We start from the raw sequence: 25,859 nt of genomic DNA, 5'->3' as shown, positions 1-25,859 counted from the left end.
TAGAATTAGAACCATTAGGCTAATCAAATTTTATAGTTAGTTATCGTTATAGTTATGATTCTTGGTGTGAACAGGCATTTAGTCATTGATTTAAAGTAATACATTTTTAATTTGCTGTGAATCTGATGAGGATTTGGCTGTCAAACACTAACTATGACTTCAGAAGGAAATACGCATGCTAATACGTATCTATACGCCAAAGTTAGTTCATCTGTGTAGAAAACAAATAGGATTTTACTTCTTAGCTTCTGCTCGGAAGTTTCTGAATTGGGCCGTTTTTGTTTTAGGGAGTGTTTGTTCCCGTCATGTTTCTAGCTCAGGCTTGTGTTTTGTGCGAGTGCCAGTGTTCTCGAGCCGTGTTGCCCAGCTGCAGGGCTGATCGCTGGCATTGGGGAAAAAACAATCAGATAAATAGCATAGGAAGTGAGTGGCGGCTCAAATGCCCCACCCCTTCCTGCCGGTTCGGCACCGTCTCTTACCGCAAGGGTCAGGATATTTCCTCCCTTTGTGTCCACTCCTGAAGGGGGCCAAAACGTCCGTCAGCCAACACACTTGCATTTGAGTGCTCTGAGGTCTGGACTCTCTAAAATGTCACCCTTTATTTTGCCTGGATACTCTGCTGTTGCTAAGAATGAGGTCATCGCACCACTCCAAAAGCTCTATGATGTCATAGTTGAGTCAAAGCGAAGGCTCTATCAATATGCAATAAATCCAGCCTGGTTTTTGGCACCTGTTTGCACAATATACACTCTTAAAAATAAAGGTGCTTCAAAAGGTTCAAGCGATGCCATAGAAGAACCATTTTTGGTTCCACAAAGAAGCATTCAGTCAAAGGTTCTTTAAAGAACCATCTTTTTCTTACCTTTTACTAATCTGAAGAATCTTATTTCACCACAAAGAACCTTTTGTGAAACAGAAAGGTTCTTAAGATGTTAAAGGTTCTTTATGGAACCATTTAGACAAAAAGGTGCTTCTATGGCATCATAAAGCACCTTTATTTTTAAGAGTGTATGTTCTGTAATATTTCTGTGTGGGTGTGTACAGGAGCCTGTCGAGATTGACATGTGTTTGTATGTAAATGATGAGGTTGGAAATCAAACAAAAGTAGGAAAACATGAGCTAATACAGGTGAGAATTGCCATTGACATCTCTTTAAAATTTTGCAATGATATTGTTGCCGATGCAATTCATACTGACAGGTCTGTAAGACTGTGCTCATATAGGACCCGGTAAAAACTGCAGAGAATAAACACAACAGGAGTTTTTTTGTGTGTGCTTTGCCTATCAGAAATGCATCGGCTTCTGCTAGAAGAACATTTACATGCAGCTTTGTTTGTCAGAAAAGGAGAGCACTCACGAGACAGAGAGGCAGACATACATGCCGAAAGCCCACCCTGTGTCCCACCGTCTCAACAGCGCCAGAGAGAAAGGAAGACAAAGACTTGTATGAGAGCAGCAGCAGTCTAGAGGCTTCTCCAGAGTGTCTGGGAAAACAGGCTTACAAGCAAACGCTACCAAACCGCATTCAGATTATAGGACAAATATGTATTTTGCAAATATGATCATGCATTCAAACCGTCCACTATAGAGCGTCTTTAAAGGGTTACTCCACCCCAAAATTAAAATGTTGTCATTATTTGTCATTATTACCCCCATGTCATTCCAAACCCGTAAAATTTTCGTTCATCTTCGGAACACAATTTAAGATATTTTGGATGAAAACCGGGAGGCTTGTGACTGTCCCATAGACTGCCAAGTAAATAACACTGTCAAGGTCCAGGAAAGCATGAAAAGCATCGTCAGAATAGTCCATCTGCCATCAGTGATTCAACTGTAACGTTATGAAGCAACGAGAATACTTTTTGTACACAAAGACAACCAATCTCTTCTGTTTCAGCCGCAACACAAGGATATTTTTTCTATGTGTATTTACACTTTGATTTGAAAGAAAACAGCTCATCCGTGTGGCGCGGCTGACACAGAAGAGACAAATTGTTGAATAAAGTTATTTTTGTTCGCGTACAAAAAGTATTCTTGTCGCTTCATAGCATTACGGTTGAATCACTGATGGCAGATGGAGTATTCTGACAATGCTTACTTTTCTGTACCTTGACACTGTTATTTATTTGGCAGACTATGGGAGAGTCACAGGCCTCCCGGTTTTCATCCAAAACATCTTAAATTTTGTTCTGAAGACAAACAGAGCTTTTACGGGTTTGGAACGACATGGGGGTAAGTAAATAATGAAAACATTTTAATTTTTGGTTGGAGTATCCCTTTAAGCAGTAGACCAAATAAATCTGTTTAATATCTGATCTGAAATGTCCTTTGTTTAAATACACCTCTAAATGCCAGAACATATTTGATTTACTATTTTACCCCCAATCCTACTGAGGTTTAAAATGTTATATGTATAGGCATGTGGTTCTCAACTGGTGAGCTGCAAATTGCAAATGTTGTTCACAAATAGCAGAAGAAAAAAAAACCTAAGTGTAAATAATAAAACAATATTATCATGCATAATCATGAAAGCAAAGTAAATAGGTGTGTCAACCTTTAAAGAGGAGAAATTGCTGCCAAAATCCACCAGATGTCAGTTTTTTTCTTTTCAGCTTATGTCTTTTAAATAATTTTGAATATAGTTTGGCAAATTTTGCATTGGTCAAGGTGTAATGTCCTGCAGTAAAACCTAACTTGTCTGCTATTTTAGTGTCATATACTATTATATTTATAATGGATATATATGTAGTGATATTTTACATGTATTTAATGTGTATTTGTTTTCATTTTAATTTCAAAAAGTTTTAGTACATTTGGTGTGTTTGTCATTTTTATTTTTTAATTATGTAATGATAGGTTTTATTGATTTTTTTATTTTTTTTTTGATTGTAATTATTTTAATACTTAAACTAAATGAAAATTAAAAATGTTGCAACTAAATGAAATCCCCTTTTTATAATATTTTAATCGTGTCCATTAACGTTTATTTTATGTCAAAATGTTTAAGTTTTAGTCAGGCCTCCTCCCCCTGTTTCTCTTGCTCTCTTGTGTGCATTAGTAAAAGTGAAGAGTGAAAGTGAAAAGAAACGGCGGGAACGCGGGCGTGGGGGGTGGGCTCATGGGGGCAGGGGCTGCACTGGGGTCCGAGGCCACAGAAAAGAAGAGGGACAGCTCGTAAAGAAAGGACGCGAGGTGGCCTGTGCGATGACATCATCCCTAATTTGCATAAATCTCAGTCTGAACGCTCATTGGTCACAGGCAGGAGAGACCGAAGCCGCTCGCGCTTTTCATCCTTTTCAGTGCTCCTTCTCGCGACCGCATAGTGTGCGCGTGCGTGCGTGCGCGGATCGCCGAGCGCCGTTTCATTCTCTGCTGCCAGGAGACGCGCATCTCTTTTATCGCCGGTAGACAGTCAGTCAGCTCCAAACTGCCTTCGTCAGAGCTACTGGTTTTTATCTCAGCATTTTTTGCCGGGTTTCTCGACTCGCAGTGCTGCCCACCGGGTTCCAAATCGAAAAAAAAGGTAAGAATCGCTATGTAGACACGAGTACCGACTGGGCGTTGCTGGAGAAAAAGCGCTAGACTCGGTAAGAATCGCTATGTGCCGATCCTAGAGACAACCGGCGATTCATTAAAAGCGTTTTTCACCGGGTCACACCTAATTAAAATAAAGATTTAATGTCAGTGTCAGTTTATGAAATGCTTTTCACTCAACAGCATGATTTACGACTTGCATGCATTGATATGTAAATGAATATTTATGAGTTCTTGTTCACATCGGTCATTATAATAGAAGTACCGGCGGAATAAATGAGATCATCAGATGAAAACGCCTCTGAAGCGATCAGGTTTCACACCGGTTTGATTCACAGGCTTTAATCCTCCACGCCGGTTTAGTTATTTTAGCGCTTTTACTGCTTGTTAACCGGCACGGATTGTCTCCTTTTATTCCGTGTTGCCTTGCTCATCCCTTGAGTCCGTTTCAATGGTGGATGTCTGGGCGGTGACGGCAAACCCGCTCGTAACTGTGAGCGATACAAAACCACGAACAGTTCAGAAAACACATATTGCGCTGACAGATGAAGGAGGAGAAAATATAATGCAGTTTTTCTGCATGTGGCGGTGTGTTTTGTGTGTTTCGCAGCAGTGAAACTTTCCGCTCGTCTGTGGGCTCGAGTCTTTTGTTCTGCGCCTCCTCCACCCGCCCGCTCCACATTCAATATATTCACCCGCCCGGTCCATTCAGTATCGACCCGGTCCATTGTTCGGTCTATAATATATAAAACCCGCCGTGGTCCTTACACAATGTATTACAGTGACTGAATTTGCCGGTATATACTGGACTGTTGGACATACATCAAATATAAAAAAATGTAGTCCCTTACTCAAGTATATATTTAAAAAAAAAAAAAAAACTATTTTAGCTATCTGTTTTTCTGACCGCATTAGAAGCGTTATTAAGGCTGATGCTGACGTGTCGGTGTATGAGACCTCATAAGGATACCGCAGGAATTAATTAAACGACCCAGCCTACCAAAATACACGCCCGTCGGCGCAGTTCATCTGTCCAAACCCTGTCCATTTCTAACAGATAGAGACCAGCTAACAACCAGCAGCTCGATATCATTCAGCGGTCTGCTGTGAAGTATTGATGTTTCTCCATATAAAAAGCGACAAGGGTGATTAATCGGACTGGATTTTTAGTAATGTACTTTGAGTTTAGAGAGCATCCGGGGTGAACTCTATTCAAAGGGCCTGTGGGGTCATTTCTGATTAGTTTTATGTTGGTATTTTCATCTTCTCGTGGTTTAGGGACAATGAAAATCAACAGGGTGGTTTCTTGGCTTTGCTCCCTGCGCAACTGGAGTCAAAATGATACGTTTCGCAGCAGGTGCGGCTTGGTTTGGCTTCTCCTGCTGGTAAATCTTGGCTTTGTAAGTCAGTTCATCCTATTGTCTTGCTTAATAGTTCCCTTCTCTCTTCTCGGCAAACAAAAGGTTTAAGACGGATGCCTCAACCCCCTGCGGCCAGCATCTCACCGCTCCAGTGAGGCTTCATCAGATCTGTTTCGTCTGCTTTTGTCTGGTATATTTTGTACAATTGTGGAACAAATTATATATATATATATATATCTGTCTAAATGACAGATCATTTTAGTACTACAGACTATTTTAAGCTGTTGTAAAACTGACTCACTGCAAAGGTCACAGTGAACAGTTCTCTCTAATTATCTCAGATCCATTTTTATTTGACTGGCATTGTTCTGTCATATTACGATCCCGATACAATGCTGTAGCTGTCTAACTCCAGCCTACAGGGATTAGGCTCTTGGAGGGAGGCATTGCCAGCAATTACAAATGTGTCATGGCATGATGGGTAGTGACTGTATGAGGAATGGGGGTGGGACTCGCTAGAGAAGAAATTACAGCAGATGACATCAGAAAGGTCAAATTCTTGTTTATGATTATCTGAAGAGACATAAGAGAATGTGACTATGCATTATTTGGCCCACCAACATTAGCTTGCTCACTGTACGATCTTGAATGTAACACTTTTTTTTCATTGGCATTGTGGGTTCAATGAAGAACTTTTATAATCCATGGAGCCTTTTCGTTGGACAAAAATTCTGTATAGTGAAAAAAGGTTCTTTGGATTTTTTAAAATGTTCTTGACACTAAGAAAAAAAAATGGTTCTTTAAGAACTTTTCACTGAAAGTTTCTTTGAGGAGCCAAAATGGTTCAACTGTTACATCGCTATAAAAGCCCTAATTTGGAACCTTCATTTTTAAAAGTGCAGTCAACGTTGTTGTCCTAAGATGCAGCTGCAGTGGTTTTCCTGTCATCTGGCCTTTTCTGATAATTCTCTCACATTGAAGCACTCACTCCTCCGGTAAAGATAGCACCCTGGGGGCTGAGCAGTTGTTGCAGTGGACAGTTGGCTCTGTTAGGATGGGATATTGTGTTGCAGCTGTGGTAATTTGAAGGGTTTGTTGCATTCGGAGTTCTTTTTTTGGGGAGTGTTTTCAGCTTCAGCTTTCTGTAAACACGTCTGCTGTGCAGTTGTAGCACTCTTGCTGTGTTAATCACCGTCTGGAGCAACATTATATCAGAGCAGACGTGCAGTCCCGTCTTGGTGCATTTTGGTTCAGTATCCTTTGTTCCAGTCTTGGCAGATGTCACTGTGAATAGTGTCTTTGAGATTGCATTGGGTACTGCAGTTTACTGATGGATGTATTAACCTGCTGTTTTTAAAAAGGTTAAAGTTCACATGCTGTAAGAATCCCTTCAGTGTCTGAATGCCATATTAAAATAATCTGTCCTGAAAACTAGGTGTCTTACTGCCGCAGGCCTCCATGCAGTGAAAAATGGCAACCTACTTTACAAAGGCATGAGACAAATTTTCCCTCAGCATCAACCTCAAGGTGTTAATAAAATCTGCAGTTTGTCAGCAGCTTAAGATGCATCCAAACTCCCAAAGGAAGTAAAAGTAAACTAGATTCTGAAGAACATTTCCTGAAGAAAAACTTTTGTGTTGCTATGCAGATGCTGAAGTGTTCTGAGTGATTTTCAATGGTTCCTTACTATCCGTCCAAAGTCTCTGTATAATGTTGGTCATTTTGGACTTGGCCTAGATTCTGCCTTCAAAGTAAGTCAATGGGACTTTAAAAAAATAAAATCACAGATTTTAAAGGAAAATAAGTAATCTCACTTGTCACTCATTTCACAAGGATCTCAGTGTCTCAAACTTTGCTCAGATTTTCTCATTCATTCATTAATTTGCCAAGAATTCTCATATTTCAAGATCAGTTGATCAAAACTGGTGGATGTTTTTGCCTCTAGAATTCTTACTGTACTCCAGAAAGCCTTAATAATTTCTCTAGAAAATTTGTATGAGAGAAATTTGAGACATTAAACACTTTGAAAGAACAACCTCTGAGTAATATAAATTTACTCTGGGACAATATTATTTAGTAGATTCTTCATCTAAAGCAGCTGAAAAGCAGCACAGAAACACTATTTTATGCAACCAGGGGTTGAATACTTTTGCTCAGAGTCACAGTAGTGGAAGGACAATCACTTCTGCAGGAGTCTGAACCTACAACCTTTGGATTGCCAGTCTAGATCCCCAAACATAACCATCTAATACCAATATTTGGTTGTGTAGGCCTATAAGTTCAATGGCTTCATGTAGATTCGCTCTTTGCCAATGGGCACATTATGAAGTTTTCTGTTGAGTCAGAACAGAGGCTCAGAGTCCATCTGGAAGGTGCTGGTCAGCTGTGAGCAGAAGGATAATCCTCTTATAGGTAAAGTCATTTCCTTTGGAGTGTGTCACTTCCTTCTGTTCCCTGAAGGGCATGTTTATTGTCTGCTGCAGATGATGTTTGTGGCCATGCTGTCACAAACAAACACACACTATCAGATGTCATTGATCAAACCCCACCATCTGGTTTTTATCAGTGGTTATGTAATTTGGCTCTTTAGCTTTTTTGTGCTCCCAGTAGATAACAGAATCAAGCAGCAACTCGAATTACAAATTAGTTAAAAGGCCCCTTTACGCCCAAAACCTCCCAATTTCAGTGTGCCCACATGTTCTGCTAATGCACTGCTCTACTCTCCCATCTGTGCTGTGACCCCTGCACTTTCTCTTGATGATCAATATCCGTCTTATCTCATCTCGTCTCACCATTTCTCCACTTACTTTCTTGGCCAGGTGGCATGGCATGCTGACTGGCTACTGTATCTGGCCCGTGTCCTGTGTGCATCCCATTCTACGGATGTCCATCGGAGGATCGCACAGGATTAGCATCATGCTTTGTCCAGAGTTAACAAGCTCTGTCATGTGTTAATCTCCCTGTCCCCAGAGGACCGTGTTGGTCTGCCGCTGGTTGTGATGTGTCCTGCTGCTGTTCACTGAGTGAACAGAGGTGCTGGTACCAGTCACTTTAGTTGTGCAACCCTGCTCTGACACTGCTTTATTACATTTAAGCAAATTATGGTGTTGTTTTCGGGGGCCGTTAACACCAGATGTGCTCTTGTGTTCACAAACCACTAGACCAGCATTGCCTGATCCTGTTCCTGGAGAACTACCTTCCTGCAGTTCAGACCTGAACCAGCTCATTAAGATCTTCAGAAGAACTTGATCATTAGAGACTGTTGTGCTGAAGTAGGGCTGGAACTGAACTCTGCAAATAAATCTCCAGGAACAGGATTGGGCACCCCTGCACTAGATGAACTGCAGCAAGATGAAACAGAATGTGTGACATTAATTCAGATTTTGTGCTGGTATTTTCCAGAATTTTGTGGAAAATTAGCATTTTTAAAACAAAGCACATTTGCCATACTATCAATAGTTAAACATTACAGACAAAAAACTGCATAAAGATTGTTAATTTGTTTGCAAATTTGCTTAAACTTTATTTGGTCATTCATGCATGCTTCTTTATCACATTGACAAAATTTTTTGTGAGTGAATGCAAATTTTCTTGGGGGAAGGCAAACGTTTTGCATGAAAGCTCAATATATTTTTCCGTCACCATAAAACAGAACACAAGTATGTATCCAGTGCAAATTGCCCCTAAGTATTCCTGTGTAGGTCACTAATCTGTTGCATCCCAGACAGTTGTCGAGTGTCTCTTGCCCTGGAGTAGCATATGTTCTAGAAAAATTATGTAAATCTTCCTTACAGTACAAGGATTACCTCCTCATCACCTGGATTCTGTCCAGGTATCTGCCACACAAGCTGTTGGAGCCTCGGGCAAAAAAAAAACTTCTTCAATCCCAGCTAGTTTAGTCTCAGTTTACCACTGGATTTGTTTCCAACATTGACCTGAGGGTAATGGTCTCAGAGCGGTTTCTTACAGTCTGACGTCACTACCTTCCTTTCCTCGCATGTGTCCTCTATGGATTGTTCTGTAGAATGGGCCGATCTGTTTGTTTTTGTGAGTTGGACAGAGTGGCTTCCCGACCTTTGGCCAAGGGTGTTTTGGGAATGCGCTGGCCACGATCGCAATCTCGACAGTGGGGGCACTAAATTGGCTTTTGTCAGCTTGGACAGCAGCGGTCCTGTCATGTGCCTCCATGTGTGTCTATCCTTTTTTCACTCCTCTGCGAGGGCCGCCACCCCAACAATCCCTTCTTTGGTGACTTGTTTCATTGCAATGTGCCTCGGGCCGGTCGACTTCATCTCGCCGTGTGTGCATAAAGGGCCGTTCAGAGAGTCATGTGATCAGCAGATAGAGAGGGGACCAGTATCTCCACAAAGATGCGTCTAAGACGCCATCCACTCTTGAGTGCTATTATGTAATTTTGTTTTTGTTATGGACACCAGGGGCCAATGGGCTATTCATGGACTCATGAAAGCAGTTCTGTGACGCAGGCCCCAGTCACACCTCCAGTCAGTCTTTTGCTTGCGCTGCTGTTGAGAAGGCTAGCATTATATGATGAATAGAGGATTTGAAGTACATTTTTGTGATTCATTTTAGTACTGTAGACATTGTTACTGATACTGATATAGCTACAAATACAACTTGGTACAGTTTTTAAGGCAAGACACTACAGGCAAAAGCATTTAATAGTTCTTAAATTTAGCCTAGGCTACATAAAATAATACTTTATTTTTTAATGGAAAAAAGAATGTTAGTAAAGATTTAAATGAGCCTTTCTATAAAAAGACTTGCTAGCATTTGAAGAAGGAAATGAATGACTCTTAAACAAGCGGCAACCTCCCGCTCTCTCCCATGTAGCCAACAAGGAAGTGACTAAAACATGCAATTCATGGACTGGCCGCTAGAGGTTGGCTCCAAAAGGGAGTCAATCCCATAGACTCCCCATGTTAAAATGCCCAACTTTACAGCAGAAAAAAACATGTTTACAGCCTGGTACAAAAAATTATTTTGGTCTATATAGCTATTTTTGCTCTTCATGACAACTGTGAGGTGGGTGATTTTTTTTTATAACTCATCTGTATGAATTATATTAAGCCTTAAAGGTCTGCATAATTAAGGGAATGGCCACTTGAGTGACCGGTGTATTGTCACTGCTGACACTGCCGTCGCACTAGGTGGGTGTGGCTTCAGCAATCAGCTCCCGCCTTTTTGCCCATTTTCAATGGTCCGGGAGTGATGCTCTGCTAAGATGGTGATGGCCCGCTCAGCCCACTTTGAGCTTCAAAAACGCTCTTCAGAAAACTACTGGAGACTTCACGGACACTATGTCCATGTTTTTATACAGTCTATGCGCTTAAGTAACTGACAGGGAGCAAAGCTATCAAATTAAATAGCATTAATCATCGAAATACATTTGATATTTACCACTAATGTGCCCTGCAAATCAATTTAGTTATATTCGCTTCCTCACTGATGTGGTTTATAATGGATTTTATTATTTCATGGACCTGACGTGTGGTTTATTCTTGTTTTATTCTGAGGGTTGAGAATCAGGTGCCTCAAACTTGTTGACCTTTCCCCTGCAGAGCAGCACAGCAGTGTGTTTCTTCCTCAACCAGCAAACTGTGAGTCCTGGTGGCCCTCTCTTTCTGGCGGTGGTCGTCGCTGAATAGATCCAGTGTTCACTTGTTTTAGAGTGAGAGACGGGGGTGGAGGGAAACTTCTGCAGCCTCCGGAGGGTACAAGCAAAAGGGGGGTGTGGAAGGGTGCATAAAGATGTTTCATTGCAATGCGCCTAAGGCTTTTGTGTGCTCAATGTATTTAGGCCTGAGTTAAAAATTTAAGCTTTTGAATTGCATATGAAATTTCATTAAGATTACAGATTAATGTGTAATCCAAGATTAATGTGATGCATATCAGACATGCATAAATAAAAATATTTAATAAATATTTTTGAGTGTGCATCATCTCTGCTGAGGCACAATGGATTATTGGCCAGACAGACTTAATATGTGAAATCTTAAACTGTGACAAATTACCACTAATTAGTCAGTCCTCTGACCAAATGCCAAATCAGAGGCCAACAACAGCATCCGCAGTGCATGTAAACGGCACGGGAGAAGCCATGCGATTTATGCAGCATCTCTGTGGTGTGCAAAATTGCGCTTCCTCCCAGCACAATATCTCCATTGATTGCAATTTAGAGGAAAAAAACGATTTCCTATAGTGAGCCATTGAGATTGTGCAGTTTGCTGGTTTGTTTGTTTTCTTGTTCTCCAGTTATTAGACATGTCGGTTTGGCCCTGACTGGCTAAAGCTAAGATGGCATTAGCCTGTTAGCACCTGCTGTGCCGCAGTGGTTAGCTGATTGTGAGAACCAAGCTTTGCACACAGGGGACTTTTTTAAAGCACAATGTAGCACTTAGATATGCATTTATGTATGCATGCATGCACAAGGCTGCGTTGTGCTTGCTCCTCTGAGAAAGAGGCCAAAGTGCATTTTGCCGCTACAGTGACCCCATTAGTATGGGTGTGATCAGCGGTTTTGCGTCGGGACAATTTAAAGACTCTGATGCAACGTTGCTGGAGACCTGCCAAAAATACTGCTTCTAGAAGGTATGCAATGCGTCTACAATGTTTGTTTACATCATATGTGGGTCTTTGGAGGATGAGCGCTTCGCAGAGTCATCCCTTCAGGAACATTAGGCTCCTGCACCAGGATTGGTTACAATAATTGGATGAGGCATTAAGCATTAGGCATGTGCAGATTCGTCCCTGAGAGTGACGGAGTGCCAGTAAGAGGGTTTGTGGGTAAGAAGGTTTGTAAGTACGATGGGTCTTATGTTTGTAAGGTCACAAAGCCTCTATACCTACCATTTCTCCATCTTGTGCTCTCTAAGTATACATATGTATTTGTACGTGTTAAATATTAGGTGACATTCTGAATATCAACAATGATTTTGCTGCACTTTTGATTTGGCTATTAGGTTTCCTAAAGCAGTAGCTCTCAAATCAAGACTCAAGGGCTCACTGTTGTCAAACACTAAATTCAAAGACAAAAAAAAGAGACATTTTTAGTAATTCTGCTATAATTATGACAAAACTGGTGGTTTTCAAACACAAGCTGGGAATACTGACATGTTATGTTAAATTATCGCAATTAGCCACGGTTCATTTTGTGAGGTTACAGGAACTGTGTGTTTTTCAATAAAAACAAGATTTAATGAGGGATAATAAAAAGAAATGTGATTTAAGTTAATATATCAAATAAAAATTAAAGCTAGGGCTCTAGAAATATCTCTAGTTCAAATATCTTCAGATTCATGTAAATGCATTTCCCGCTGTCCACTTCCCTCAATATGCTATTATCCAAATATCACATTCTTCCTCACCCAATATATACAACACAGCACAACACAATCCATAAAATAGACCTCACCACAAAACAACAGAGGTCAGATCCTCCCCACAGAGGTCAGATCCTCTCCCCCAGGGTCACTGTTGTTTACATGCAGAGGAAACAGTCTATATCCCTCAGCAGGATCATTAAGGTCATAAGGCCGTGTGATGGTGTGTGTTTTCCTCCCAGAACAAGGCTGTTTTACCCCTCTAATCTCCTCAGCTCTCCACCACCTGACATTCTCACAGGCCGATTCTCATCTATCATTCTAAACAGGATCAACAGCAAGAGAAAAAAGCCAGGAGGGGTAGAGCAGATGCAACAAAGCCTGTATTTACAACCAATATTAAAATAGAGAGATGTGATCTTGTTGTTGTTCTTCAGAAGAGAAAACAGCCCTTGAGGTCTTTGAAGTGGAAGTGATGTTGCATGTGGTTGTGTTTGTCTAAAAGACTAAAATCTTTGATATTCTTCATTGCTAACTAGTGCGTTATTTAATCTGAACGTATAGTTCATTTTTGTGACTAAATAATTTAAAACTAAGCAGGTATTGTGCACCATACCTTTTCACATCTGACTTTTCCATTTCAGATATTGGCACACATGAAGCAAATGTTCTGCAAGTCTGAAAACACCCTAAGTGCCCAGAGTTCCCCCATTTTTTTTCTTCCACAAATACTATTGTTTTGTTTAGTTTTTTTTTTTTTTTTTTTGCCATGGGAACAGTTGTTTGCAAGTCAATGTGGTCATTGTTAATGTTCTCAAGTGCAGAATTCCTATCAGTAACCGATGGCCATAGATGGCTAGGTCTCTATCCAAGACAATATATCTTCTCATATCTTTTTTGTTCATATCTGGCAGCATATATGGAATGGGTTCTTTTCTCCCGGGCTTTCTCTCTTTTTTCCATCACTCTCTCTGTCCCCCTCCCCCCAGTTTTTCTAATTAGGGATGCTCAGCTGCCTGGACCATCTGTGTGAGGACTAACTGAGGATATTTTATAATGGGCAGAATGAGTCTGAGGGGTGGAAGAATGAATGTCGACCTCAGAAAGAATCAGGGAGATTTAGCAGCTCTGGAATATAATGTGGATGAGTTGTCCAGTGACACTGACATCCGCTTTATGAGTGTGCGTTCTCAATGTTTGTTGACTGACTCTATTATTTTTTTCCCATGCTCCCTTGAGCCAAGCCACTTCCTCTCGTTGGCCTCTTCCACTGTATGAACTTTTAAATCATGCAAACAACATCTGCTTCAGTAAGGCATTGTGGGTAATACATCTGGCATTGCTGCTTTCCTAGTAGTTAGCAATTAGAAATCCCCCCAAATAGTTTTGAAAACCGAGAGATTTTTTACACAAGAAATAGCACCCAAATAATATTTTGATAGATGTCTTACCAAGTGAAAAACTGTATTTTAATCTGTAAAACTGTATTAATGACAACTGTAATCTTTCACCAACCATCACTCCTAATAGCTGGCAACTACTTCTTGTAATTGGTTGGTTTTAATTCAGTTTGGTTACAGTTTAAACAAATCCACAAGCTCTGAGCTCTGAATCAGCTGTTGTTTTTTCCTCAGCACAGCCCGCTCTTTACTTCATTCCTAATGTCTTTTTTAGTCAGTTTCCCTAAGACCTGAATCTTTATCTGATTGTTCTCTTAGGTCTGTCTGCCAGTGAGAGGGGGGTACAGACTTCTCTCTTGTTCAGACTTGTTTTTTCTTTATTGTCTGAGGTCCCGGATTAGACTACAACTCTTGTTGCTCTTGTTTTCAGGTCAGCCATAACCGTCTGATAGCTGTAGACTCCAACTAGTGGACTGAGTCCTGGGTTCCTGATTCCTCTTCTGCTGCGACGGACCTCCAGGACTAGGACAAGATGAAACCGGATGGTGTTGACACGGCAGCAATAGAGCCAATGGAAGCATTAAACGCAGGTCCTGCGGTCGAGGTGGTGCCAGTGGGCGAAGCCCAGGACCAGGCTTTGCCTGCAACGCAAACAGAAGGTGAACCGCAGCAAACAGAGGCAACCAACAAGACCGGAAAGGACAAGCTTGTGGATCCCAAAGCTAAGACGAAGGCTCCTGCCAAAGCAAAGACAACCACCGCTGGAACTAAGGCATCTACAACCAGCTCCCGTCCCACCACTGGCCAAAGCCGCCTGACAAACGGGGCACAGAAGTCACAAGCTAATGGCGTCACAAAAAAGACCACCACAGCAGCCCCGGAGAAGAAAACCTCAACCACTGCTGCCACTAAAAAAACAGTTAGCTCTACTTCTGCACCCACAACCAAGACCCCAACCAAGGTGGCTGAGAAAAAGCCGGTGGGGATGGCGAGACCTGCCAGTGCTCCAGCCAATGGCGTGAAAACAACAGGGGCCACACAGCCCATCAAGAAAGCCTCCGCTGCACCAGCCAATGGTCTGAAGTCTAAACCAAAAACTACAGGTAAGTCAAAAGCATCATCTGAGCTTGTTAATTACAGCAGTGGTTCCCACCCCCAACACTGCACATTTTCCATTTCTTCAGAAGAGTGGTTGGGAACCACTGCATTACAGCATTAGTTCAATGTAGGACAGGGGTCTGCAACTCCAACTCCCCTGACGTAGCATATTATCAAAATTTCAAATTAACTGTCTGTATTTGTCTTCTTGTTTTAATGCTCTCAAACACTCTTCACACCATCCTTCACTACAGCTCCAGCTCCAGCTCCAAGACCCGCCACTGCATCCACCACTAAGACCAGCACCACTGGCTCTCCCAAACCTGATAAACCACCTGTCGCCAAGACAACCAGGTAAACACCTCATTGTTTGGGAATGTCAAAAACTGAGCTCCCAGACTGGGTATGGTAGTTAGATATAGCAATGTGGGCCATTTCAGTAGCTCATTCTTTTCCATTGTTCTTCAGGCATTGCTAATGCACCCTCACGCTGCAGTCCACATCTCTCGGAGACAATCACTATTCCTCATTTACTAAATACTTAAAGCATTAGGCATCAATTCTAAGTCTGAAAGGGAAAGAGTTTCATTTGCTGGGAAATGAACTGGCACAGTCCTAAAGTTCCTTATTACGAAAATAAAAAAGGGGGCGGGGGGGGGGGGACTCTCTTCCCAGTGGGAGTGAGCTTAAGATTATCTCCTATCAGAAAACAGTTTGGACTCTCCCCAGTGTAAAAGAGTTTAGAAAGTCCAAAAAGGACCAACAGTCTCAACAGCCCCTGCAGTATTTTCACACGGCAACATGCTGATATAATGCAGATTTCTGGATATCCAGGACAGATGCAGATAGATGTTAGGATGGTTATCGTGCAGGGAGACAATATGAGTCATGCTGGGAATCACAACATAGAGCTCACAGGAGCCGATTTGAGATGTCTGCAGTCAACCATGAACAGTGAAGTTTTTTGTTACTTGTTTATAGAGGCGATGAGGGACATCCTGAGGCCTGTAAATGAGCTCAGACTTATGACGTTATGTGAAAGTGGGGGAGAAATGTTTGTATGAGTTTGTGAACATTTTTAATGTGATATTTGGTCCCACAACCATATATTTTTGCTGATCTCTTTAGATTTTGACAGACATTTATTACTTTTTTTTTTTTACTTGAGCTTCTTTTAAAAATGCAGCATGTTTCTTCCAAAATGGACAAAAGTTGGTCTGTCAGAGTTCTTTCTGTCAGAGTTTTAGGTCCTTAATTAAGCTCTGTAATTAAATGCTGCTTAGTAACAATAAAAAGACTTCAAGAATAACCTGGAAAAGACAACTAAAGACAAACAGACCAAGAAAAGAGAAAAAGAATAGGATTCATGTTGTTATTTAGTCCATATTAGAAAAGCCCAAACAGAGGTCTGCCATGACATGAAGCATCTCTCCTCCCACCTCATACAGCTGAACAGGAAGTTTATTTCATGATTAATGGTGTTTAGAGCAGGAAAGCTGCTGTCCTGCACACAGACGATGTCACACACTGCTTGAAAAATAAACACATTTGAAACTATTAGCACTGCAGTATATTCAAGCACTGGGTTTAGAAAAGATAATCTGGGGAATCCACCCTGAGCCTTTGTTTTCTGTTTCTGCCTCATTATGATTTAAAGCTCAAACACTAAACAGCAGCAAAAAGGCTGCTTGTCATCCAATTGTTGCAGGAGTTTATGTTTATTGTTATTTTGACCCAGTAGGCATCTTCGATCTGACAAATATTTAATGCTACTCCAGTCAAAATTTGCACAGTTGAGCAGCATCTTAATATTAATATAAATGTATTCATTTAACATTTGCTTCACTGTCCAGTAATATATGACTCAGGTTTGGGTGCGGCACATTTTTTTCTTCACATTTGTGTGCGTGTGAAGAGTGTTTTTTGTAATGTGCATATATGCATCCAACCATGTGTGCCTCCTGCCTTCAGCAGTAGACATTGCACTGCAGGGAATTCTGCATCTACTGGACCTGCTGGATTTTAAATAAATAAAACATGCCTTTGGCATTAATGGTGCATGTTTGCAACCCAAAGCTTTAAATAAAAATGTTGTAGCACCAAACGGAATTGCAAAAAGTATAAAAGCAGTGCAAGATGTGAGTCCTGTGTTGGGTGCTAGCATGACAGAACTGGCCAAAAAATCTGAATCATTTTGATTGATTGAATTGTTAGCGCAACCTTAATGATTGAGCTTTTTCCTGTTGATGATTACGTCATAGAACTATGGGCTGGTCGGTAAAGGGCGCACCCAGCAGCCAACGCTAAACCATCTGAGTCATTTCACATAAATGAATTGCTTTCTGTATCTCAATGTCCTGCTTTCTTTCCTTCATTCGGTAATGGTAGAGTTCAGTCCTCCAGAGAGATGTTTTATTGCAGCCACTGCATCTAATCTCTAAATGGAGCATGTTTCCCAGCAGCCAACTTGATTGATTGTTTATAACAGTGATATATATATCAGTGACTCTGATTTTGCTGCAGTGCTTCACGTGTTTTCGCTTGTCAGATTTCTGCATTTTTATATTCTGTGCATGTTTGCTAGTGTCCTGCTCCTCAAGTTTGATATGGCTGTACTTTGGACATGCTCATTTGTCTCCACTATCCACTCTGACTGTGGCCTGTTGCTGATTTCTATTTATTTATTTTTTTCAGAATAGTTTATCTTCTTGGATTTTGAAAGTCTTATATATAAAATATATAGTTCCCGAAAATGAACATTTCTCTGTACTGTGATCATTCAGTTTAGTTCATGTAATTCCATGACTTTATTTCACAAAAGCAGAACCACCAGTAAGATGACACTATTTAAATTTGTTTGTAATATAGGAATCATCTCTAGGTATTAATGATTTTTGATCTTTTCCACAGGGCACAGTATAAAAAGGGTGCAGGTCCATGCATCCATGCATGCGTTTAATTCGTTAAGAGTTGTAAACAGCTGAAAACATGCATATTTGATTCGACACAGATTTGCCACCGCAAGCCAAGAAATTCACTACACATTAAAATTTTAGATTTTTGCTGATGGGGTAAAGTACTTAAATCAAAATCTTGTTCAGGTGAATGGCTATTGGCCCTTATTAAGCTAACACAGCAAATTTACACACAGGTGAGTGTCAGCAGATAGACGCTATTTCACCAAACGCTGCTGAATTACAGCTAAACCAATGCATTAGGATTCATCCTGAAGGGACATGAACCTCGTTATTGAGGTTAAAGAGTCCCTTCAGGCCAGAGTGCCTTATAAAAATCTCGTCAGCCAGTCTGGCTCAGGAGGAGGTTGTCTTTCTCATTGCTGCTGTGGCTTCAGGGGAAGTTTTGCCACTCACAAATGTAGCGGCAAGTTAAACAGTGTTTATTAGCCAATCAGGGCCACAGGCCACTCCATTGCTCACAAAACATCAAAGAGCTATCTATAAAATGGTTGAATGGCGTGCCATTTGCCTGAAGCACTTATAGCAAATGCACATGTCTAAATTTGCTTGGATTGTTTTTAAACTTCTGTGCATTTTGGGGTTTTAATGTGCATTATATTTGCCCTCAACCCTGGCACAGATCTGACAGAAAAATGTTTGGCTTGCGATGTAATGGCTTGTTGTTGATGATTTGTTTAAGGAGTAGTTAACTTTGACCTTAATACTTTGACCTTATCACTTTATTTATTCTGCACAAGTTATTTGACAAAGGCTGTTATATTTTAGCAAAGACAATAATGTACCACCAGTGTTCTATTAATTTACCATAAAAGACCCAAATAATATACTGCACAAGTCATATTGTTTCTTTATTGTGCCCTTTTTGGAGCTTGATGGCACCTGGTCATTGTATGCCAACATTAAAAAAGGTTTTTGTTTCTCTTTCTCTCTCAAACTCACTTTAACTCGCTCTCTGTCTCTTGTGTTCCAGGAGAACAATGCTTGTGCTAATCTCTGTGTGCCTGCTTCCTATACTGAGTCATCCTGTAACTGTAGATTATTCATATTGGTTTTATGTTTGAGATTAAGATGAAGACTTTTATAGAACCTCTCATTTGCTCTCTCTCTTGCATATATATATATATATATATATATATATATACACACGCACACATACATGTCTATCTGCACATAGGGATCCGCACTCGCTTAATCTTCTTAATCACTTTCGATTTATTTACATTTTGCAACAGAGCAAACAACAGTCGGACGTTTCGGCAGCAATCCTTCTTCAGTGAATCGTACACACATGTACACACACACACACACACACACACACACACACACATAGTTTATCTGTTTATAGACTTGCCCTCTTTGTTCCAGAACCTTCACTGCTGGATCTCTCTATCTCTCTCTCTCTCATGGTTGCTTGCTCTCTCACCTGATACTCTATATGTAGGACACCACAGTTTTGTAGAATCTCATCCCCACCCATCCTGCATGGACATTGCCTAGAATAAAAAAAATGTGGAACTTATGAAGCATGTTTTAGCAAGTTCCATGCTATTTGCCCAAGTGGGATTTGCATGGTTATTTTTACTCAACACAATGAAATATTTATACAGTGCTAACTGTGTCTTCTGCACTGATACGCGCACTGCCTCGTGCTCTCCAGCTCTTTATTTAGAACAGGAGAGACACATGCAGTGGAGCGTAGACAGAGGAAATCAGAAGCTCCTGCCAGGCCCACAGGATCTAGGTTAGCTTACTCAGACTTGACCTGAACATGTACTGAGTCACTACTGTGTGCTAAGCTAAGCTCATACTAGACCAGAACAGATAGATAATACACCCCATCAGGGCAGATCACATGTATTACCACTGAGTCAGGCACCCCAGGATAGAACAGAGGCATTAAGGGTAGATAACTAGGCGGAGAGGATTTCTTAAAAAGAATGTTTTGCTAGTATTAACATAACCCCATGTTGTGCTCTTGAGCTACCTGTCTGTCCCTCAGGCCATCTGTGCTGACTAATCAAAACTTTGACTCATGAGTCACTGCTTTAAATGGGATATATGATTCATCACCAGTGACTGAAATGTTGGAAGTGGAGTTTTAACTAATATCAGAACCTTTCTGTGTGTTATTTTCTTCCAGCATTCTTCTGCTTTTTGAATGCAGGAGGTCCTTGTCCTAGCTGGACTTAAAACCTCAACAGAAGTCTCCTACCACAGAGTTGTGCAAGCTAGGATCAGGCAGACTTAAAATGCCCCAATGACTCACCTCTGTAATGATTACTTTATTTCTTGTCACATCTGCTATGTGTAGGTCTGCTCCTGCTGCCCGTTCTTCCCCTGCTGCCCCTAAGCTTGGGACACCGACAACTGCCAGCAAGACATCGACAGCCGCATCCAAGCCAACTACTGCTGCACCCAAGACACCATCTACTACTGCTAAACCTTCTCCTGCTAAAACCACAGTGCCCTCTGCTGGCCGCACACCCACTCCTAAGACCACAACACCTGTCAAGAAAGGTGGGCACCTCATGGAATTCAATAAATTCATGCATATAGTTCACTTGTAACCATTGTCACAGTAATATTGTGTTGTAATATGAGAATACTAATATTTTACATATGGTAAATATTTAAATCTTCCATCATAGTGCTGTATTTTCATAAAATACTTACATTCAATTTACAGTTGCTTAATAATGCTTCGATTCATTTCTATTTGAAGCTGTGATACTGAGTTGAAATTATATGTTCTCTTTTCATTAGATGTCAGTAAGCAGCCATCTACTCCAGCGGCCAAGAAGCCCACTTCTTCTCCACTTACCCGGCCAGCACCAACCAAGACCACCAAGTCTGACACCCCTAAGTCAGCCTCCACTGTCAAGGCAGAATCAGCCTCAAAAAAACCCACCACCCCTAGCAAGGTTGCAGACGTTAAGACTAGTAAACCCAAGGAGAGCAAAGCAACACCTTCCAAGGAGGTTAGCGCAAGCCCCAAGACCACAGGCAGCAAGCCCAGCACTAAGACAAGCAGCCCAAAGAAGTCAGTTGGCAGTAGCACTCCAATGCCATTGAAGGGTGGCCCAAAAGCCTCCCAGCCTGTAGACGCAGCAGCCACAGAGGCTGAGAAAAAGGATGTGGTACCAGCTGTGGTTGCAGCCACTACTGCAGCTGCTGCTGTTGTTTCTGTGGTGACCTCTGAGGCAGCACCTGAAGAATCAGCTACAGCTTTTGTTCCTGCTCCCACTGAAGAGGCACCTGAGGACTTGTTTACCCAGGTCAATCCTGCTGCCTCTGAGGTGAAATTAGAAGCCTCATTTACAACTCTAATTCCTGCTTCCTCTGAGGACCTTAAAGAGGATTCTAAAGAAATGGCCACACATGTCACTGCTCCTATCACTATTGAAGAACCTGAAGACAAAGTTACACCTGTCATTTCTCATGTCGTTGAGGAAACACCTGAAGACTCTGTTACACCTTTCAGACCTGAAGAAACACCTGAAGACACAACTATGTCTGTCATTCTCCCGACCTCTGATAAGGTACAAGAGGAATCTGTTTCACCTGTAATTTCTCCTGAAGAAACATCTGAAGAAGTAACTACACCTGTCATTCCTCCTACCTCTTATGAGGCAAGAGAAGAAACTGTTCCACCTGTCATTCCTTCTGAAGAAACACCTGAGGACGTAACTACATCTCTCATTCCTCCTACCTCTTATGAGGCACGAGAAGAAACTGTTTCACCTGTCATTCCTTCTGAAGTAACACCTGAAGACGTAACTACATCTGTCATTCCTCCTACCTCTTATGAGGCACGAGAAGAAACTGTTTCACCTGTCATTCCTTCTGAAGTAACACCTGAAGACGTAACTACATCTGTCATTCCTCCTACCTCTTATGAGGCACGAGAAGAAACTGTTTCACCTGTCATTCCTTCTGAAGTAACACCTGAAGACGTAACTACATCTGTCATTCCTCCTACCTCTTATGAGGCACGAGAAGAAACTGTTTCACCTGTCATTCCTTCTGAAGAAACACCTGAAGACGTAACTACATCTGTCATTCCTCCTACCTCTTATGAGGCACGAGAAGAAACTGTTTCACCTGTCATTCCTTGTGAAGAAACACCTGAAGATGTAACTACATCTGTCATTCCACCTACCACTTATGAGGCACGAGAAGAAACTATTTCACCTGTCATTCCTTGTGAAGAAACACCTGAAGACATAACTACATCTGTCATTCCACCTACCACTTATGAGGCACGAGAAACTGTTTCACCTATAATTTCTGCTGCTTTTGAAGAAACACCTGAAGATGTAACTACAGCTGTCATTCCCCCTACCTCTTACGAGGCACCTGAAGAGTCCATTTCACCTGTCATTTCTCCTGCCTCTGATGAAATACCTAAAGAAACAACTGCATCTGTCATTCCCCCTACCTCTTATGAGGCACCTGTAGAAAACGCTTCACCAGTCATTTCTCCAGCCTTTGAAGAGGAACCTGAAGACACTGTTACACCCGTTATTTCTCCTACTTCTGATGAGGTGAAACTTGTCTATCCCCAGGACGTCCCCCAGAGGATGGACACTTATAAAGATGACAGTTCCATGTCTCAGCTTGTTGCTGAAGTAGACTCGGTCAGTCTGGAGGAGCCAATGCCTGCTGTGTCTCCCCTGGGGACCACAGTACTGTCACCACCATCCTCTCCTACCAGCCCACTATCCATGCCAGTCGAGCTCCCAAGCTCAGCTCCCTTCCTGGGCTTGCAGGGTCCAGCTGAACCATGGGCACAGAGCTCTTCACTGTACCCCAGTTCTGTGACCACAGAGAATGAGGAGCAGGATGAGGAAAGACAGCACGATGAAGAAAGTGAGCAGGATGATGAAAAAGATCAGGATGACATACAGATGCCCTCTGCAGCTGAGAATGTGATCAAAGACTTTGATCTGATGGGCTCTACTGGTGGGGATCACATCAAAAATGCAGCTCCTGTCTCCCCCTTGCAAGAACGAGAAGAAGCGGTGGAGAAAGCTGAAGAAGAGATTAATGAAGACGATGAAGAGGAAGAGGAGGAGGAGGAGGAGGATGAGGTAAAAGAGATTGGAATAAAGGAATCAGTTCCCCAAACAGAGAAAGAAGTTGACCTTAAAAAGGGGGTAGCAGATTTTGCCAGCTCTGATTGGGGTATGATGCAATCAGATGACATGTACAGCAGTAATAAACATGACTCAGAAGTGACATCTCCTTTTAATGCTGAAGACAGCTGCAGTGCGAAAGAGAGAGTTGACTTTATCATGACTGAGGCAGACAGGGATCAGCCATTCACAGGGCCTCCTGGAATCCAGTCATTTGGTAGTGAAGATGAGGAAGAGGATGAAGAAGAAGAGCATCTGAAGGAAGACATGGATCTAGCATTAGAGCATGATGATGAACATCAAAAACAACAGAAAAACATGGAGGAAGAAGATGAAGATGTAGAGATGGTCCACAGGGGCATGGATGAGAGTGCACTTGAGGTTAGCAGAAATTATGGTAACAAAGATGAAGATGAAGATGACGATGAATACAGAGAGGAGAGTCATCTAGATCTTAACAGCATGGGTCACACTGCTCCAGTAACAACTATGCCTTTGACAACAGCATGGAGTAATTCCAATCCATTCTCTGATTCCTGGGCCCAGCCTTCTTCCATCCTGTCTGAATCAAACCTGTCAGCTTCAAGAGTTCAAGATCCAGACACACTTACCAAAATCCAAGCCGATCCAGACACAACCACCACATTCTTAGCAGAACCAGATACACCCCCCAGATCCCCAGCTGAGGGTTTTCTGGACATGAGTCCACCCCTGATTCAGGCCTCCGAACCTCAGCCTGACCTCCAAGAGGAGATTGGGAGCTCAGTCCCAGTGGAGTCAGGTATCTTGGCTCCTCCTGCCATTGGAATGTCCCAGTCCAGCACTCTCAGTGGAACAGCCCTGGCTGCCCATAGCAGCAGTGAGACCAGCACACCTGAAGAGCTTCGAGATTATGATAGCAGCTCAGGTGTAGAATCCCGATCAGACAAGCAGCAGACGCCAGTCCCTGCCATGCAAACAGACATAGAGCAGGACCTAGGTATTCACCTTGAGCGAGGTGATGGGGAGGAGGAAGAGGCAGAAACACTGCCGGCCGATGAAGTACTGGGTGATGCCGCAACAGCACCAGCCTCTGTACCATCATCACCATCAACTTCTGGTGATGAGGCCAGTGATACAGAGGGTGAGATGCAAATCAATGATCCTGATGTTGCGGTTGATGACAACGCCACAGATCCTCACAACCTCGCGGCCCTGGAAGAAGATGAGGAGGCTCCTGAACGTACTGGAGAGGAAGATGGTGGTACGCCTCAGTCAGCCAACTCTGTGGCCTCCTACGGTTTTGACTGTTCTGCGTCCATCTCCAATGCCCACTCTATGGCTGAGAGCTGTGGAAAGAGTCCAGGCATCTTTAGCCTGGAAAATGAAGAGCAGCTTCCGGAAGAGGCCAAGGATCCCTCTTTCATCAAGGAGCTCACCCTGCCAGCAGCTACCGCCTACAGTGATGACTTGTTGGGCTGCCCAGTGGATTTGCTGCCTATCAGCGAGCCCACAGAGAGGGATGCTGGGTTTGACGAGCACTACATGCTGTGCAGTAAGACAGACCCAGGCGCTATTGAGGAAATGGATCCTGAGTCCCCCATGCATCTCTCACCCCAACATGGGGACGATTCTGATGGCCAGCCACCGTACTACTCTGCTATATGTGATAAGACTGATAACTTTTTGGCAGGTAACGTATAAAGTCCCTCTTTTGGAATGCACCTTGTCCACCCCAAACCCCACACTCCTACCCTGTCTCCTTCATTCCTTCCAAATGTGGGGTTGAAATAAATAGAAATATGTGATAGAAGGGGGAAAGAAAAGGGGAGCCATTAGGTGAGGGATTATAGCTTTGCCTGAGCTGCTCTCTGTTCTTCGATTACCACGGTGATGGTTATGATTGTATGGCTTAAACTTCTGTATGTACAGTAGCTATTCTCATTTTCTATTAGAATGTACTTTTTAAATAACACTGCGTTTCATGGCACCCCTGACCCTGCAATGTTAGACTAAGTTAAGTTGATGTTCTTTAATGAAAGGACAAAAATGCAAAAAAAAAAAAAAAAAAAAAAAAATTATAATAATAAACACTCTTGGTGGACTCCAACTACCTTTGTATTTATCCTACTGTTTTTACCAATCAAATGTCAATTTTTTTATACTTTGTTTTTTGTTTCTTCTTGTTTTTATTTTATTTGTTAAGATCCCTGTCTTACCTTAATGTTTGTACACACATCAGTTTTCCTGCACTGTAAAAGTAACTTCACTGTCTTTTGAAACTTATTTCAGCTTTCTCTTTTAAAACGTGTTCCAGCACTAACTGTTTTAGCATTAAATACAGGTTAGATATTCTTCAGAAGCTTTTCACGCTCACAGTGTTTGACATAGGGAGGTGAATGAGTGTTAGATGGCAGGTCATGCTTCATTTTTGGTTGTCTTTTATTAGTTTTGAGCTACTGCTGCACATTTTTGTGAAGGATAACATAGATTCTCATTGGCACGTAACTTAAATGTTTTAAAGTACTGGGCTCAGATTGACATGAATTCTTTCATTTACAGTTGTTAAACATTTGTTTTTCGGAACAGACTATTTCTGTTTATGGAAATTGAAGTGTTTTCCTGCATTTGTAAATCTTAAAATGATGCTCGCAGGTCAGTTTACTGTGAGTACCGGGACATTTCTACAAGAATTGGAAGTGCATGTGCAACTACTTAAGAAATTGTTATAATCTTGCTATGAATCCAGTCATGGACATTAATGATTCACAATAACTAAAAGGTTTTTTTCCCAAAATTCCATTAAACATCATTGCAAGGCTGTCTGTTCCTGATTGTTTTTGTTTTTTTTATTTTGAGTGGCATGATGGTCTATTTCATCTAAATGTTCCTGTGGTATTTGATTTTGAATAGGAAATGGATTTCTGCTGAAATTGTGTTTATTCCAGATGTATTTTTGATTAAATGACAGCCAGTTCCAATGACCCCTAAACTCAACAACAGGAGCCCACCCTGAAAGCCCAGCACAACAAGG

The 25,859-nt window shown here is 41.8% G+C and overlaps 2 protein-coding genes across 3 annotated transcripts; both read left to right on the top strand.

Annotated features, from left to right (window-relative positions):
• Positions 1-3,282: 3,282 nt before the first annotated feature.
• On the top strand, positions 3,283-15,194 carry LOC109052153 (salivary glue protein Sgs-3-like). Of its 2 annotated transcripts, none has more exons than XM_019069628.2 (3): positions 3,283-3,587; positions 14,066-14,738; positions 14,994-15,194. In XM_019069628.2, exons 2-3 carry the CDS (start codon positions 14,168-14,170, stop codon positions 15,089-15,091), a joined length of 669 nt encoding a protein of 222 aa, XP_018925173.1. In that variant the 5' UTR covers positions 3,283-3,587; positions 14,066-14,167; the 3' UTR covers positions 15,092-15,194. The 2 variants fall into 2 exon arrangements, with proteins under 2 accessions (XP_018925173.1, XP_018925168.1); XM_019069623.2 differs by having other exon boundaries at positions 3,296-3,587; positions 14,988-15,136.
• A 4,675-nt stretch (positions 15,195-19,869) lies between these two features.
• On the top strand, positions 19,870-25,646 carry LOC122136693 (mucin-2-like). Its single transcript, XM_042721113.1, has 3 exons — positions 19,870-19,949; positions 20,023-20,228; positions 20,475-25,646. The coding sequence occupies exons 1-3, from the start codon at positions 19,870-19,872 to the stop codon at positions 24,527-24,529; spliced, it is 4,341 nt and encodes a 1,446-aa protein (XP_042577047.1). The 3' UTR covers positions 24,530-25,646.
• The last annotated feature ends 213 nt before the right edge of the window (positions 25,647-25,859 follow it).

Source organism: Cyprinus carpio, chromosome B3, assembly GCF_018340385.1.
Source record: "Cyprinus carpio isolate SPL01 chromosome B3, ASM1834038v1, whole genome shotgun sequence".
Classification (NCBI taxonomy): Eukaryota; Metazoa; Chordata; class Actinopteri; order Cypriniformes; family Cyprinidae; genus Cyprinus; species Cyprinus carpio.
The sequence above is the reverse complement of the archived record's forward strand: the minus strand, read 5'-3'. Positions and strand labels throughout refer to the sequence as shown.